Source organism: Rhinopithecus roxellana, chromosome 18 (genome assembly GCF_007565055.1).
Source record: "Rhinopithecus roxellana isolate Shanxi Qingling chromosome 18, ASM756505v1, whole genome shotgun sequence".
Taxonomy (NCBI): domain Eukaryota; kingdom Metazoa; phylum Chordata; class Mammalia; order Primates; family Cercopithecidae; genus Rhinopithecus; species Rhinopithecus roxellana.
This window is the reverse complement of record NC_044566.1, coordinates 83385574-83403611: the sequence shown is the minus strand read 5'-3', so window position 1 is coordinate 83403611 and position 18038 is coordinate 83385574. Positions and strand designations below refer to the sequence as shown.

The 18038-nt window shown below is 39.0% G+C and overlaps 1 protein-coding gene across 4 annotated transcripts in view; it reads left to right on the top strand.

The window, feature by feature from the left end:
- Window positions 1–18038, top strand: part of TDRD3 (tudor domain containing 3) — a 191349-nt gene that overhangs the window by 106245 nt on the left and 67066 nt on the right. For all 4 annotated transcript variants that reach the window (XM_030922261.1, XM_030922259.1, XM_030922260.1 and 1 more), the window contains exons 9-10: window positions 15084–15240; window positions 16873–16998. In XM_030922261.1, coding sequence (XP_030778121.1) covers window positions 15084–15240; window positions 16873–16998 — 283 coding nt within the window. The remainder of the gene's footprint in view (window positions 1–15083; window positions 15241–16872; window positions 16999–18038) is intronic.

Genomic DNA, 18038 nt, shown 5'->3' with positions numbered 1-18038 from the left:
TGTAATACTGGTTTGCTTCCACCAGATGTTGCTGAAACACTAATATAAATGGAACATACCTTTTGGGATAAGTGGCATTGGATTTGGATGGCTAGAGTAACTTCAGTGTTAATCTTGGCTAAATCTTTTCTGCAGTTATTAATTCCTCCATGACTTCCACAGACCATCTAAGACATGCTTAAACTTTCCAACGTGTCCTAAACATCCTTCTTTTTAAACAACCAATGATTCTTTCTAGGACAAGTGTTTACCATCCGTAAAATCCTTTTATGACTTCCCCAAACCATCCACAGCTTGCTTAAACCTTCTGACTTGTCCTAAACATCCCTCTTTTAAACAATCAACTATTCTCTTTAGGACAAGTACTTACTATGCAAGATCCTTTCTTATATAAAATCTCTTTCCTTTATAACCTTATTTGCATAGCCAGAGTGTGACACATTACCAAACCCAATATAGTTCTAGGAGACTCATTGGTAGTGAAATTTTCGTGCTTCTTGTTTGTTGGTAACTATTATTCCTGCTATTAGGATAATAATTAAACAAAATACTATAGCAATGGAAACTGTCTGATATTCCAGTTAGAAGGTGGTTGCTTGTATAACCTTGCTGCAAATAGTAGAGTGAGTATAGCAATTCCCGCAAGTGTTGTATAGTACGTAATTTCCATCTAAAATTTTACTTGCTAAGATACAGAATTTCCCTTTGGGGGTCTATGAAGTTCCTTGGTTTTATCTTTCCAAACGAACCTCTGGGTTATGGACACCCTACCCACTTTCATTACGTGGCAGAATTTGCAGGATAATTGTCTAGAACTAGGATGTTGATCCAGATTTTTACATTAGCCATCCCTTTTTGTTTCTTCCAAGCTGCAGGAGATTACCACTTGATTCACAGGAATAAGCAGGGTTAGTCTAAAATGTCAGCAAAATAAACTGAAAAACAATGAGACCGGAATTTAATGACAAATATATAAGCTTTGGAGCGTAATTTTTCTCTTCCTAGTCCTTACTTTTGGTAAAAACAAATTATGATAGGACTGTATTTTTTGTAGAATAAACTTTAGTCTTATACTTGGCCTGATTATTTGCATAAAGTGCATCAAGAATGATTATTTCTATATAGGCCTTTTGGATTGTCTTTGATGAAACTCTGTTCCACAAGGAACCTCAGATAAGATCTTTTAAAGCTGAGCTCATCCATGGGTTTGTATCTTCAGATACCAGTGAGTTGGGTGATCCTCTCCTCTAAAGGTCCCAGGATAAACTGGGAGCTCCTGGTCCTGTTAGAAAGTGACATTCTTTACTGACCACAGGTCAGGAACCCTGTACAGGGACTATATATATAGGTATGAGGCCAGTTCTCTCCATGGGAGTTTTATTGTCTCTGCAAGTTGAGATTGACTCCTTAAAGAGAAGCATATCTTTCCAGTCAAAGCCTTGGTAAAATAACCAGTTTTTCTAATTGTGTCCTGTTGCAAAAGGAAAATGGATTCTTATTGAACTGATGCAAACTATACATTGCAATAAATTAAGAGTACTCAGAGATAGTTTTGAAATTCTAGAGGAACCAGGCAGAGAGAAACAAACATGCTCCAAACTTTGTTTACAGGAGTATAGCTTATTCAATTATTAAAGGCCATAAATAGTTCAAAATAAGTTTCCTTGACTCTGAAAGACAAACAAGGATCATCAATATTCTAAGAAAAATAAAAAAGGTTGCTTTAGCTTTCTAAGTTTAGTCCATTTAGTTAACTTCTGTTTTGCTTGATGCTTGTGAACATTTCAGTTCTTCATGAGTCCTGTACCTTCTCTATTCCAGTGTTACAATCTTCAAAGCTATTAGAGTCCTACATTTGAGAGCACCGGTTAAAGTTGTATAGCTTGATTGTAACCTACCTTTGAGAAGGAACAAAACAAGACAAGAATTGTTTGCAAATGACAACATTTTCAGGGTAGTTACAGTTAAAAACATGACTGATGAAGTTTAGTTATCTGTGGTTTACAGTAACTTGACAACCTTAATTATGATTAATAGCATATACTTAGACATTAAAATTTTAGAAATTCCATACAATTTTGGAACATATATTAGTATTATTCACCAAAATATAACTTAAGATTGCACATCATTTCAGCAATATCATGTAACTAAACATGTCAGACAGTCCTGTTTACCTCTTCTCTGGATGTATCAGGGGCCCTCTGAACCATCCTGAAAGCAAGGTATCAGGAAAGAAAATTTTAAAACTTGAAGTTTGATTTTGGGATACCTGCTAAATGTTGGAGGGCTTAAAACACTTGATGTTATGAAATAGAATTCCATATTGCTCAAAAGGCAAAAGTCTTTCATTAGTCTTTACTATTACATGAAAATCCTGTTGAAAGCCAAATTGTACCCTTGCATTAGTTTATTAATGTTAACCCCAATTGGTTTAAACAAAACCTTATAGATGATTACATCTAATCTTAACCAGTTTGACCGTAAGTGGAATCTTTACAATCCTTTTATAATGCTTTTTGCTAAAGGGCAGATTGGCATCAGAAGAAAACCTTGTTGTATTTTTATTTCGATGCTCAATTTATGAAAAGATCATATAATACTTTTTTGAATTTAGTTAATGTTTATGCATTTTTTGCAATATTAATTTTTAAAATTTTAGAATTTTAAAAATCTTTTTACAACTTGCTTAAACCTCTAGCTTTATCTTATCAAATCTAAGATAATCACTCGTCCCTGGGCAAAATTTACATTTTCATGCTTTCTTATAATCTTTTACTAAAAAACACATTTTGCTGTTTTTGTACATCTTGCATGTAAAACTGTTTAGTGGTCTCAAATACATGTTGCAATGTAAACTCTTAGCAGCTTTTACATTTGGTGAAAAACCTTGTTAGTAAGCAATTTTAATTGTATACCAGGTATGGAGCCTAGGACCCAGACAAAAGGGAAGATAAGGTCTGACTCTTTCCAGCATCTAACTCCATATGTCCCAGGCCTTGCCTATCTATAAAGCAGACAGTTTACAACCTTGAAACATTTAGCAAACCTAATATCTAAACTCGTATGATTTAGACCACATAGTTGTATTTTGACGACACTTGCATCTTACCATCCTTAAGCCATTTTGTTTCTTAAAAATTAAAGTCACATGAACTAAAAGGCATTGCACCTTTTGTCTTTCCTTAAAAAAATATTTGATTTGGTGGTAGCTGGCAAGATGGCTGAATAGGAACAGCTCCGGCCTGCAGCTCCCAGCAGATTAATGCAGAAGGCAGGATGATTTCTGCATTTCCAACTGAGGTACCCAGCTCATCTCACTGGGACTGGTTAGACCGTGTATGCAGCCCATGGAGGGTGAGCAGAAGCAGGGTGGGGTGTTGCCTCACCCAGGAAGCACAAGGGGTTGGGGAACTCTCTCCCATTGCCAAGGTAAGCCATGAGGTATCGTGCCATGAGGAATAGTGTACTTCGGCCCAGATACTACGCTTTTCCCACAGTCTTCGCAACCCGCAGACCAGGAGATTCCCTTGGGTGCTCATGCCACCAGGACCCTGGGTTTCAAGCACAAAACTGATGGCCTTTTGGGCAGACACTAAACTAGCTGCAGGAGTTATTTTTTCATACCCCAGTTGCTCCTGGAATGCCAGCAAGACAGAACTGTTCACTCTGCTGGAAAGGGGGCTGAAGTCAGGGAGCCAAGTGGTCTACCTCAGTGGATCCCACCCCCACAGAGCCCAGCAAGCTAAGATCCACTGGCTTGAAATTGTCGCTGCCAGCATCGCAGTCTGAAGTTGACCTGGGATGCTTGAGCTTGGTAGGGGAGAGGGGTGTCTGCCATTACTGAGGCTTGAGTAGGCAGTTTTCCCCTCACAGTGTGAACAAAGCCACCGGGAAGTTTGAACTGGACAGAGTCCACCACAGCTCAGCAAATCTGCTGTAGCCAGACTGCGTCTCTAGATTCCTCCTCTCTGGGGAGGGCATTTGTGAAAGAAAGACAGCAGCCTCAGTCAGGGGCTTATAGATAAAACTCCCATCTCCCTGGGACAGAGCAACTTGGGGAAGGGGCGGCTGTCGGCACAGCTTCAGTGGACATAACCATTCCTGCCTGGCGGCTCTGAAGAGAGCAGCAGATCTCTCAACACAGTGCTTCTTAACTAAAGGAGCGTGTTCTAACCCAATGCAAGGAAGCTAAGAACCTTGAAAAAAGGTTATAGGAATTGTTAACTGGAATATCTATTTGAGAGAAGAACATAAATGACCTGATGGAACTGAAAAACACAGCACAAGAACTTCGTGAAGCATACAGAAGTATCAGTAGCTGAATTGATCAAATGGAAGAAAGGATATCAGAGATTGAAAATCAATTTAATGAAATAAAGCGGGAAGACAAGATTAGAGAAAAAAGAATGAAAAGGAACAATGAAAGCCTCCAGGAGATATGGGACTATGTGAAAAGACCAAACCTACATCTGGTGTACCTGAAAGGGACAGGGAGAATGGGACCAAGTTGGAAAACACACTTCAGGATATTATCCAGGAGAACTTCCCCAACCTAGCAAGACAGGCCAACATTCAAATTCAGAAAATACAGAGAACACCAGAAAAATACTCCTTGAGAAGAGCAATCCCAGGACACATAATCATCAGATTCACCAAGGTTGAAATGAAGGAAAAAATGTTAAGGGAAGCCAGAGAGAAAGGTCGAGTTACCCTCAAAGGGAAACCCATGAGACTAACAGCAGATCTCTCTGCAGAAACCCTACAAGCCAGAAGAGTGGTGGCCACTATTCAACATTCTTAAAGAAGAGTTTTCTTTAAGAATTTCATATCTAGAATTTAATATCCAGGCAAACTAAGCTTCAAAAGCAAAGGAGAAATAAAATCCTTTACAGACAAAAAAATTCCAAGAGATTTTATCACCACCAGGCGTGCCTTACAAAGAGAGCTCCTGAAGGAAGTGCTATATATGGAAAAGAACAACTGGTACCAGCCATTGCAAAAGCTTACCAAATTGAAAAGAACATCAACACTGGCTGGGTGCAGTGGCTCACACCTGTAATCCCAGCACTTTTGGAGGCCAGGGTGGGTGGATCACAAGGTCAGGATCAAGTTTGAGGAGTTTGAGACCAGCCTGGCCAACATGGTGAAACCCTGTCTCTACTAAAAATACAGAAACTAGCTGGGCATGGTGGTGCATGCCTGTAATCCCAGCTACTTGGGAGGTTGAGGCAGGATGATCTGTTGAACCCGGGAGGCAGAGTTTGCAGTGAGCTGAGATTGCACCACTGCAATCTAGCCTGGGTGACAGAGCGAGACTATTTAAAATTAAAAAAAAAGAAAAAAGAAAAAAGAAAAAGAACATCGACACTATGAAGAAACTGCATCAACTAATGGGCAAAATAACCAGCTAGCATCATAATGACAGGATCACACTCACACATAACAATATTAACCTTAAATGTAAATGGGCTAAATACCCCAATTAAAAGGCACAGGCTGGCAAATTGGATAAAGAGTCAAGACCCATCAGTGTGCTGTATTCAAGAGACCCATCTCACATGCAAAGACACACATAGGCTCAAAATACGGGGATGGAGGAATATTTACCAAGCAAATGGAAAGCAAAAAAATGCAGGGGTTGCAGTCCTAGTCTCTGATGAAACAGACTTTAAACCAACAAAGATCAAAAGAGACAAAGAAGGGCATTACGTAATGGTAAAAGGATCAATGCAAGAAGAGCTAACGATCCTAAACATATATGCACCCAATACAGGAGCATCCAGATTCATAAAGCAAGTTCTTAGAGACCTACAAAGAGTCTTAGATTCCCACACAATAATAGTGGGAGACTTTAACATCCCACTCTCAATATTAGATCATCGAGACAGAAAAATTAACAAGGATATTCAGGACTTCAACTCAACTCTGGACCAAGCGGACCTAATAGACATCTACAGAACTTTCCACCTGTAATAAAGAGCATATACATTCTTCTCAGCACTACGTTGTACTTAACTCTAAAAATGACCACATAATTTGGAAGTAAAACACTCCTCTGCAAATACAAAATAAAATAATACAAACAGTCTGTCAGACCACAGTGCAATCAAATTAAAATTCAGGATTAAGAAACTCACTCAAAACAGAGCAGAATTATTTGGAAACTGAACAACCTGCTCCTGAATGACTACTGGGTAAATAACAAAATTAAGGCAGAAGTAAATAAGTTCTTTGAAACCAATGAGAACAAAGACAACGTACCAGAATCTCTGGGACACATTTAAAGCAGTGTGTAGAGGGAAAGATCAGCACAAGACAAGGATGCCCTCTCTCACCATTCCTTTTCAACATAGTATTGGATGTCCTGGCCAGGGCATTCAGGCAACAGAAAGAAATAAAGGGTGTTCACATAGGAAGAGAGAAAGTCAAATTGTCTCTGTTTGCAGATGACATGATTGTATATTTAGAAAACCCCATTGTCTCAGTTCAAAAATCTCCTTAAGCTGATAAGCAACTTTAGCAAACTCTCAGGATACAAAGCCAATGTGCAAAAATCACAAGCATTCCTATACATCAATAATACAAAAACAGAGAGCCAAATCATGAGTGGACTGCCATTCACAATTACTGCAAAGAGAATACCTAGGAATACAACTTACAAGAGATGTGAAGGACCTCTTCAAGGAGGACTACAAACCACTTCTCAAGGAAATAAGAGAGGGTACAAACAATTGGAAAAATATTCCATGCTCATGGTTAGGAAGAATCAATATTGTGAAAATGGCCATACTGACCAAAGTAATTTATAGATTCAGTGCTATCCCCATCAAGCTACTATTAATTTTCTCCACAGAATTAGAAAAAACTACTTTAAATTTCATATGGGACCAGAAAGGAGCCCATGTAGCAAAGACAATCCTAAGCTAAAAGAACAAAGCTGGAGGCATCATGCTACCTGACTTCAAACTATACTACAAGGCTGTAGTAACCCAAAAAGCATGGTATTGGTACCAATACAGATATATAGACAAATGGAACGGAACAGAGACCTCAGAAATTAACACCACACATCTGCAGCCATATGGTTTTTGACAAACCTGACAAAAACAAGCAATGGGGAAAGGATTTCCTATTTAATAAATTGTGTTGGGAAAACTGGCTAGCCATATGCAGAAAACTGAAACTGGATCCCTTCCTTACACCTTATACAAAAATTAACCCAAGATGGATTAAAGACTTAAATGTAAGACATAAAACCATAAAATCCCTAGAAGAAAACCTGGACAATACCATTCAGGACATAGGCATGACTAAAGCACCAAAAAGAATTGCAACAAAAGCCAAAATTGACAAATGGGTTCTAATTAAACTAAAGAGCTTCTGCACAGCAAAAGAAACTGTCTTCAGAGTTAACAGGCAACCTATGGAATGGGAGAAAATTTTTGCAGTCTGTATCTGACAAAGGGCTAATATCCAAAATCTACAGAGAATTTAAATTTACAGGAAAAAAACAATCTTATCAAAAAGTGGGTGAGGGATATGAACAGACACTTCTCAAAAGAAGGCATTTATGTGGCCAACAAACATATGAAAAAAAGTTGATCATCACTGGTCATTAGAGAAATGCAAATGAAAACCACAATGAGATACCATCTGACACCAGTCAGAATGGCGATCATTAAAAAGTCAGGAAACAACAGATGCTGGAGAGGATGTGGAGAAATAGGAACACTTTTATACTGTTGGTGGGAGTGTAAATTATTTCAACCATTATGGAAGACAGTCTGGTGATTCCTCAAGGATCTAGAACCAGAAATAGCACGCATGTTTATTGCAGCACTGTTTATAATAGCAAAGACTTGGAACCAACCCAAATGTCCATCAATGATAGACTGGATAAAGAAAATGTGGCACATATACACCATGGAATACTATACAGCCACAAAAAAGAATGAGCTCATGTCCTTTGCAGAGACATGGATGAAGCTGGAAACCATCATTCTCAGCAAAATAACACAAAAACAGAAAACCAAACACCGCATGTTCTCACTCATAAGTAGGAGTTGAATAATGAGAACACATGGACACAGGGAGAGAAACATCACACACAGGGCCTGTTGGCGGTGGGGGGAGGGACAGGGGAGGGACAACATTAGAAGTAATACCTAATATAGATGACAGGTTGATGGGTGCAAGGAACCACCATGGCACTTGTATACCTATGTAACAATCCTGCACGTTCTGTACGTGTCCTAGAACTTACAATAATTTTCAAAAAGGAAAAAAACAAACTTTGATTTAAGCACTTATTTTTCAAGCCAATCAGAGCTCTTTTTATAGACATTACATAACAACACATATATAGCAAAACAGAAGATTCAGCACTTGTAAGATTTTCATTTGCCAGTTTCTTAATTGGATTACTGGCTTCAGGGTAGAGCCCTTGGAGGAACAGGGCCAGGATAGCATGCATTTTTTAGGGCCTAATAAGCAGGCATAGCTGAAGGCAAAGATCCCCAAAGTTAAGAGTGACATTTTATACTGAATCTTGGATCCCCAAAAGGAGGGAGATACTATGGGAGAAGACAGTGCAGTGCTTCTACCATGCATTTCATTACAAGGCAACCCAAAGCTAATCAGCTTATTTTGTAATCAGCCCATCCCCCATGGGAGTCTCATCTCTCAGTGGTGGGTGGGGATGTTTCTGTGTCTTTCAGGTGGCCAAGAGCATGCTTCTCTAATTCAAATTTGCAGAGTTAAGTATTTCTCTAGAACTACTATTCGCCATTTTTAACGTATATTTCCTACCTCGTTATCACACACCAAAGCTCTCTCATAATGTGAAGTAGTTTGATACCTGAAAACTCAAAACTGTCAGATAACAAAATGCAAAACAGAACAGAGCCTTTGCCTTTGATTTTGAGAAGGGACTATCTGCTTTTAATTCCTGGGGTTTCATTCTGTGGTGCCTTCTCTGTTTTTTCTAAGGAGTCCCAGCTACCAGAAGTTATCTTGGGGCCTCTTTTGTGTATATTAAGAGTGGCAAGACAAAAAAACAGAGAAAGATATTTCAGTTAACTAAAAAGAAAAAAAAACTTTTTCCAGAAAAACAAGATCCAAGAAGAGACAAACATAAAGGCCCATTAAATATACTTGTAACTTAGATATTCACTTTTAATGAAGCTGAGTGCTCCTTAAGAAAATCCCTTTAACTCTCTTGTTACTCCACTTTAGCCACACCAAGCAGGTAAGATTTTCAGCTTTAATTTCACAGAAAGTAACATAGGTGAAACCAACAAGCCTTAGTTATTTTATGACTTAACTGCAAATATATGAGGTATTTTCAAAGGGTGATAAGCAGCTTTTGAAACTGTCATTGCAAAATTGTGACTGAGATATTGAAAGCGACCCGACCCAACCAAGTCCGTTTTGTTTCCAGCACCCAAGCTGTCCTTGCCTATTCCTGGGTGTAGGCTGAACCAACTTTGGGAGGAGCTGGTTTACAGTTTATAGTCTGAAACAAAGATGATAACAGCCCCTTTTTAAGATATGCTTTCCTCTTTCCTGGGGACCAGAGCAGTAAACTAGTCACAAGATTAGGAACCGTGGCTTAGGAGTCATGCAGGTGGAGCTTACAAGATTTTGATCCTTTCTTAACCTCTCAAGATCAGTGCTTAAGATATTTTGTAAACCTTACCCTTAATGGATTAGCTTGTACCACCCAGATCAATAAACTGGCTTATCTGATTTTGTGGCCCCCACCTAGGAACTGACTTATCACAAGATGACAGCCATCATTGTAAAATGGTGGAGACTAAAAGTATTGCCATGTGTTTGAGGTCATGTTCCCAAGGACATGAAACAAGACTGAGACTTGTAGCCAAGTTTGTTACTGACCATTTTGTTGGGCTAGTGTGAACGGCAGGCCAGTGGGGTCCTGGGTCTGCATCCTAGCCTGAGGTACCCTTTCTTTTGATAGATCCATACAGAAAGACACGTAAAGCACACCAGATTGGCTACAGTTTAAGACTAACCTCACAAATCCTTTTTAATTAATTCAAACTGTACAGACAATATAAACAGTGATCCTTATTATTTCTTTTACTGATTCGCACAGGGAAAGAGAAGCCAAAAACCTGATTGGTAAAAAAAAAAAATGTTTTACCCTTTTGCCAGCATGTCAGGCTTCTGGATTTTCTTCTCTCTAGCTCAACTCTAAGCCACAAATTTTAAAGTTTGGGGAAATTAACTTTTCCAGTTTGGATGAACATTATAAAAGAACCATTTTAAACCATGAAAGAAGGAAAAACACCATAGAAAAGTCTGGGGGCTCCAATTAGGGTTGTCAAGAGGTCTTGCTTCCCTTCCTATTGGGAATGGTGTTTCCCCTATTTCTTCACCTTCCCTATTTTCTCTTCCCTTTTGGCCTATTATAGGAGAAATATTGCTCATCTCTGAAATTCTCTGTTGTCTGCAGAACTGCCTGTTTCTCAGCTGTAGTTAGGGTTTGGCTTAGAAGCAGCATAACATCCCTTCATGAGAGATGAAACACCTGAGTTAAATTTCAGAAAGACTTCTGTATATTTATCATTAGAAAATCAGCCAACGTCTCTGTTTATTTGCCTAAGGTCCTGTAACGAGGGAGCCCTAAATGAGGGGGATCCTCAGATTGTTCCCCTGGGGGTTGTTTCTCTAACTTCAGAGAATCATTTTCCATAGGCTTGCCTGATATGACTACTGAAAGGGCTGAGTTGATTTTGTGATGCCTGCAAAGGTCTAGTAAGAAGCTATACCCTTGTGCAAAAGAAAGCTGCTTTTTCTTTAAATTTTTAGGATCAAAGGAGTCCCTGTGTTTCAGAACACACTCCAGAGTAGTACAAGCTGAGGATGATCTGTTACCCATCTAGAAATAGATGCGAGTAAAAGGTGTCCTTTAGTCTCCTTCCTTTTGGTGTGATCTATGTGGAGAGGAAGCCAGTGAAGGCATCCCTCCTGCTGTTTTTTTTTGTTTTGTTTTGTTTTGTTTTTTTTCCCTGTAGTTCCTGGGTCCCAGCACCTCACTGAATGTGCTGCCTGTGGTTGCAGGTGTGACCCCCAGCCATGGAACCAGAGGAACTAAGTGATTGGGATTTGTCACGCTCACCCATGTGACTCTAGTCCTCTGCCTGTGATTTCCCTTTGAATTCCTTGACTTGTGTGACCTGCCTGGCTCCCCACAAAAAATGGACCTCATGGACCTCAGGAGAGACTATGTGACAGTTGCATTTGGGCAACTGTTGCACTTCCCTTCTTAATGGAGGAAGTGTGCTGGTTTAGCTCTGTATCATGCTATTATTGCCTGTGCTAAAGCATTTACCCTTAGAGAATGCTTCCAGTTAAGTTCTAAACTTAAAACCCCTTACTAATTAAGTACCATTCTAATTGGAGGTAGAATAGGTGCCTTAAAAGATTATAGGAATTGGGTTGCTGTTTTCCTGCTGATGGGACAGTCTAAAGACTAAAATTTGGTTTTGGAGGATATTTTACTCCTAGTCATTGAAGGCAGAATGCTTCTGTTCACAGAAGCAGCATAAAGCCTGGTTTCTAGTAGAGAAGCACAGAAAGGGAAGAGAATTGGGAAGGGTGTTTTGGCAAATAACTGATAATGTGCCTCATAGAGAGAATCCCTATTCCACTAGGTGGCACTGTTGGCCTTGACATGCCATGTGCTCTCCAGACCAAGGGCAGAGATCTGGAAGTACTATTTGCTCTTCAAGGGAAGAGAGAGACATGGAAATGCCATGTGCTCTCCAGACCAAGGGTAGAGAGAGACACTCACTGTGGGGGACGGGGAGACCTTCTGTTCCTAGAAAATCACAAAGCTGCCTTCCCTGGCACTATATCCCCAGTTACTATGACATTCCCTGATCTTGCCAAACAAGATTATTCTCTGAACTGTAAAACTTCCAACACACTGCATACACAGAGAGGAGAGGCGCTATGGCAGTCATAGACAGGAAAGGAGGAAATTATGATAGAAAAGTTGGAGATCCTGTTGCCAATGCCCCATCGGTGGTTGGAGTCTGATCTGAGTTCAGAAGCCTTTGGATAACACCGGGAAGTAACCCTAGCCAGAAATCCTCAGTTTCTCCAGAACCTCTTCCAGCCCCGTGTGACAGCTAATTCCTCCAGGAAAGGAAACTGTTTCAAACATAGCCCACATGCCCAGCAACCTGTGGATACTGGGAGACTCTCCATGTTCTCTCTAGCAAGCCAGTCCCCCAAGTCTTGTCAGACTGGCAGCCATGCTAATTGTTTTTAAATGGCTGAAGGGGGCCCAGTATTTGGTTGATTTAGTTCTAGAATGGAGGATGAGAGTCCTGAAATGAAAGGACAGAGTTGGAGTCCACTTCTCTACTCACTGTTTCAATGAATGTTGTGCCTTGGTATCCTGGACGAGGTCCTCAGTATGAAGCAGCTACATTGTCTGGGGGAGATACCCGGACTTTGTCATCTTGCACCAGAAAAACTTAGGACATGGACAACACAGAGCGTTTAGGAGTGGAGGTTTAATAGGCAGGAGAAAAAGAAAGAGAAAGGAAAACAGGTCTCTCCCTAGTGAAAGACGGGAGACTTCTGAGAGGAAAAGAGTGGCCAACAGCAGATGCACCTAAATACATAGTCTGGCTTGAGGAGGTGATGTCTGATTTACGTAGGGCTCACAGATTGGTTCGACCAGGTATGATGTTTACGTAGTGTCCAGGGAAGACTGGCCTCCCACCCTAATGTTATTATGCAAATGAACTTTCCTTCTCGGCCGGCATCATCTTGTCTGCTATGTGGCTGACAAACAGAAGGAATGATGGAGCCACCATCTTGAATATATTTGGCACCACTGCTGGCATCTATGTATGCAGCTCAATTTTACAGGCTGCTCTTTGTTAGAAAGGGAAATAATTTGGTGCTGCTTTTCATTAAAAGAAAAACCTTACCGAGGACTTCTGTATCCTCACTATCTGCCTAAATAATTTCTTCTTAACTCCTGTATCAGTAGGATTCTCCATGTGGTAAATCTTTTTTTTTTTTTTTTTTGAGATGGAGTCTTGCTCTGTCGTCCAGGCTGGAGTGCAGTGGCCAGATCTCAGCTCACTGCAAGCACCGCCTCCTGGGTTTACGCCATTCTCCTGCCTCAGCCTCCTGAGTAGCTGGGACTACAGGCGCCCGCCACCTTGCCCGGCTAGTTTTTTGTATTTTTTAGTAGAGACGGGGTTTCACCATGTTAGCCAGGATGGTCTTGATCTCCTGACCTCGTAATCCGCCCATCTCGGCCTCCCAAAGTGCTGGGATTACAGGCTTGAGCCACCGCCCCCGGCCCTCCATGTGCTAAATCTTAACACAGAGTTTCAAGACAGGAAAGAAAGGGGAGTATTTATCTGGTTGAAGGTCTATCTTATCAGAGAAGAAAATCTTTTCTGAAATCTTCAGCTGATTTCCATTTATATCTCCTTGACTAGAACTGGGTCTGATGTCCATTCCTAAATCAATTACTGATCAAGGGGAATGAGTTTATCACTAAGGGCAGGCTATCTCTTCCTTGAACAAAAGGCCATCTCATTCTTAACAATAAAATAAATAAATTCAGGGTTTAAATGGCAAGACAGAGTGGATACACTGAGCTGCAAAATACGTGGTCCCTAACTCAAGAATCTCTTAAACTTGAGTAAATTGAGAACACTTCTCTGGAGATGTCTTGACAAAGAACACAAGAGAACATTAGCAGATTAGGGTGTGTTGTGAGATTAAAAACATATGAAAGAAATGACATCATAAAGATGATGGAGTAGAAAGTTCAAGGAATTTGCCCCTCTACTGAAGTCCTATATTCTCTACTGAAGCGGCTGTTGAGCTGGCAAGCACTGTCCAAAGCAACCATTTTAGAACTTTGGATCCTAGTCAAACACTGGTAGCATCCAGGGTAAGTAAATGATGAAGAAAGAGGCTGGTCACTGGCTGACCATGGAGATGATGGAACAGAGACTTCAGTGGACACACATCAGAAGGAATATATTTCTTGTGAAAAAAGTTCAGAAAAGTCACTAAGCAAACTGATGACTGTAACCTTCATCAAGTAACAGTAGTGATCCTTGGGGAGGAGGCACAATCTGACTTACAGTTACCTAATCACAGGATTCAAAATGTCTAGTTCCTAACAAAAAATTGCAAAGCCTACAAAGAAGCAGGAAAGTTTAGCCCATTCACAAGAAAAAGAGAAATCCATAGAAACCGTACCTCAAATAGCTCATGCATTGGACTTAACTAGACAAAGACTTTAAATGAACTGTCTTATATATGCTCAAAGATCTGAGAGAAATCATTGACAAAGAACTACAGAAATCAGGAAAACAATGTATGAACTTATTAACTATTAGATGTATAAAGTTATGTTTTTCTCAGCTGGGGTTAGCTGAAGAAATTTCTTTGTAGGATGTGTTTATACTTCTTAAGTGGTTCTTGAATTCTATTCAGGTCTAGATTTTTAAAAGAGATTTGGATTCTGGCATTTGTAAAGTAGACTTTCCTGTTGGGGTATAGCTGTCAAAGGCATCACAGATAGTATTGCTAATGAATATAGAATACTCAAGTAATAGTTTTTAAAAAAAGCTACTGGGGGGTATCATTTTGTTAGCTTCAATACTTTACATTTTTGGAGAGGTGCTGTATGAATTACATTTCCCTTCTAGTATGGAGAAGTATCAAAAAATTTCCATTTTTTACCATGGAAAAGTTTCATTAGGTAGTTTTCTCCTCACTGTCTATATTATTTTCAAAGGCCATACTCTAGCATACCATAAAATTTATTTTTTGTGCGTTGCTTTTGCAGTGTTACTTCTGAGGTCAGAGAATACTAAAGGCACAACCCCGCATATCATACAGATTCTTCCTTGCCTTTTGTAAAAAAATCAGCAAGAGACTGTTGTATTAGAATGACATTTTTACATAAGTATGAGATGTAATTTTTAGTTAAGACAGTAAATAGTTAAAAGTTTATGCCTTGCCTTATGTGTGGGCTGCCAACCAGCTTTTCTCTTTATTCCTTCCAGGTTGATGAGAAAGCTCTGAAGCACATAACAGAAATGGGCTTCAGTAAGGAAGCATCCAGGCAAGCTCTTATGGATAATGGCAACAACTTAGAAGCAGCATTGAACTTACTTCTCACAAGCAATAAGCAGAAACCTGTTATGGGTCCTCCTCTGAGAGGTATAATTTATTAAACAGTGTGCCAGATAGTATTGTTTGCTTTTTAGATGAATATTTGTTATTGACAGAGTCTGTTAGCTGTGAGGGCTGTAATTTTATTTAACGTTATGGTAAGTGGAAGGAACACCAGTTTGGGAACCACAGAGACATTGGTAGTCTCAGTCTCATTGTCTTCATCTTTGTACAAAATGGGTCTAACAACAACAACAAAACAAAAACAAAGTGGGTCTAACGATGACTTATTTAACAAGGTTGTTATGAATAATAGAGAAAATATGTGACTGGTTCTGTTATTTCTGGAGCTCTGCCACCTGAGTAAATGACTAAGCTTTTAAAAATTAACAAAAATATTACATTTACTTGGTGGTATTGTTATTATCATTTTTTTTGAGATGGAGTCTCGCTCTGTCACCCAGGCTGGAGTGTAGTGGCGCAATCTTGGCTCACTGCAAGCTCTGCCTCCTGGGTTCACGCCATTCTCCTGCCTCAGCCTCCTGAGTAGCTGGGACGACAGGCGCCTGCCACCACACCTGGCTAATTTTTTTTTTTTTAAATTTATTTTTATTATACTTTAAGTTCTAGGGTACATGTGCATAACGTGCAGGTTTGTTACATATGTATATTTGTGCCATGTTGGTGTGCTGCACCCATCAACTCGTCAGCACCCATCAATTCATCATTTATATCATGTATAACTCCCCAATGCAATCCCTCCCCCCTCCCCCCTCCCCATGATAGGCCCCAGTGTGTGATGTTCCCCTTCCCAAGTCCAAGTGATCTCATTGTTCAGTTCCCACCTATGAGTGAGAACATGCGGTGTTTGGTTTTCTGTTCTTGTGATAGTTTGCTAAGAATGATGGTTTCCAGCTGCATCCATGTCCCTACAAAGGACGCAAACTCATCCTTTTTTATGGCTGCATAGTATTCCATGGTGTATATGTGCCACATTTTCTTAATCCAGTCTGTCACAGATGGACATTTGGGTTGATTCCAAGTCTTTGCTATTGTGAATAGTGCCACAATAAACATACGTGTGTATGTGTCTTTGTAGTAGAATAATTTATAATCCTTTGGGTATATACCCAGTAGTGGGATGGCTGGGTCATATGGTACATCTAGTTCTAGATCCTTGAGGAATTGCCATACTGTTTGTATTTTTAGTAGAGATGGGGTTTCACCATGTTCGCCAGGATGGTCTCCATCTCCTGACCTCATGATCCACCCATCTCAGCCTCCCAAAGTGCTGGGATTACAGGCGTGAGCCACTGCACCCAGCCTTGGTGTTATTCTTTAATCATTGCATGATCAAGTTTATTATGTGGTTTTTCAAGTCCCAGTCATATATTATTTTAAAAATGTCTGTGGTTGAAGAATAAATTATAATTTTTCCTTAGAAGATAGTTTATATAAACAAATTCAGACTTCTGAATAGATGATTTATTTAGAGGATTAAGTGTGCTACTTAATATAATTACTTTAAAAACTTTAAAAAATTATTTAAAAGATGTAGATGATACAAAAAATATTAAAAGAAATTAAAATCCCTATTTAAAATTTTTGGTTATATGTTAGTATATATTTTCTTTTTGTTTTTGCATATATAGTACATATTTCTTGCTTTTACATCTAAAGGTAGAGGAAAAGGCAGGGGACGAATAAAATCTGAAGATGAAGAGGACCTGGGAAATGCAAGGCCATCAGCACCAAGCACATTATTTGATTTCTTGGAATCTAAAATGGGAACTTTGAATGTGGAAGGTAGGCTAATTTAAAGTCGATTCTTTTTCTTTTTTTCTTTCTTTCTGTTTTTTTTTTTTTTTTTTTTTTTTTTTAGTGTATTCTTTATAAAAGACCAAACTTTATTTAGAACTGTATAATAAAGCAACTATAATATGAACATATATCCTGATTGTTTATAAATTTACTTAATTACAAATTCCTGTTTGACAAAAGCATAGAAGAAAATGTTGTTATATTCTGAAAACATAATGACAGCTTATTTTGCCCCCTAACTGGGATTAGTAATCTCACCAAACTACTTTTCCCTAATTTGCTCGTATCTAGATGACAGATATAACTATGTAAACAGATTGTTGTTTTGGAAAATTTATTATATAATCTTATATAATATTTTGATTGTGAAATTGATATATCTCTTCTTTCACCCCATATTACATAGTTTGAAAATGTTCACACAGTGAGTGAAAAGGCTTTCACAATGTGATATATTTTTTTATAATCTTTAGTGATTGACATATTGAAAAGAGAACTAAGTATGGTAATATGCAGCCTTTATCTAAGCACATAATATAGTAAATATTTTCTAAAATGATAAGTTTTCAAAATATGATCCAAAAGGTTAAGGAAATATGCTTTTAAATTCAGTTTCTCATTCAGATATATTTTGAATCTAGCCAAATAAGCTCATAGATAAAATGCTTTTGTAACAAATATGAAATGTTCAGATTTCATAAAAATTGAAGCATGTTTGCTAGATTATATAGAAAAGGTAGTGTACCATTTGAGAAAAGAAAGTTTGATGTGGGCAAGATTTGTAAGCATGATGTATTAGTTTTCTGTTGCTGTGTAACAAATTCCCACAAAGTTAGTGCTTAAAACAATGCAACTTTATTACCTTATGTTTCTTTGTGTCAGGAGTCTAGGCACAGCTTCACTGGGGCCTCTGTTTAAAGTCTCAGATGCTGATGTTAAGATTTTGGTTGGAGCCGTGATCTTATCAGAGAGGTCCTCTTACAGGCTCACCAGTTCTTACAGAATTTCATTTCCTTGTGAATGCA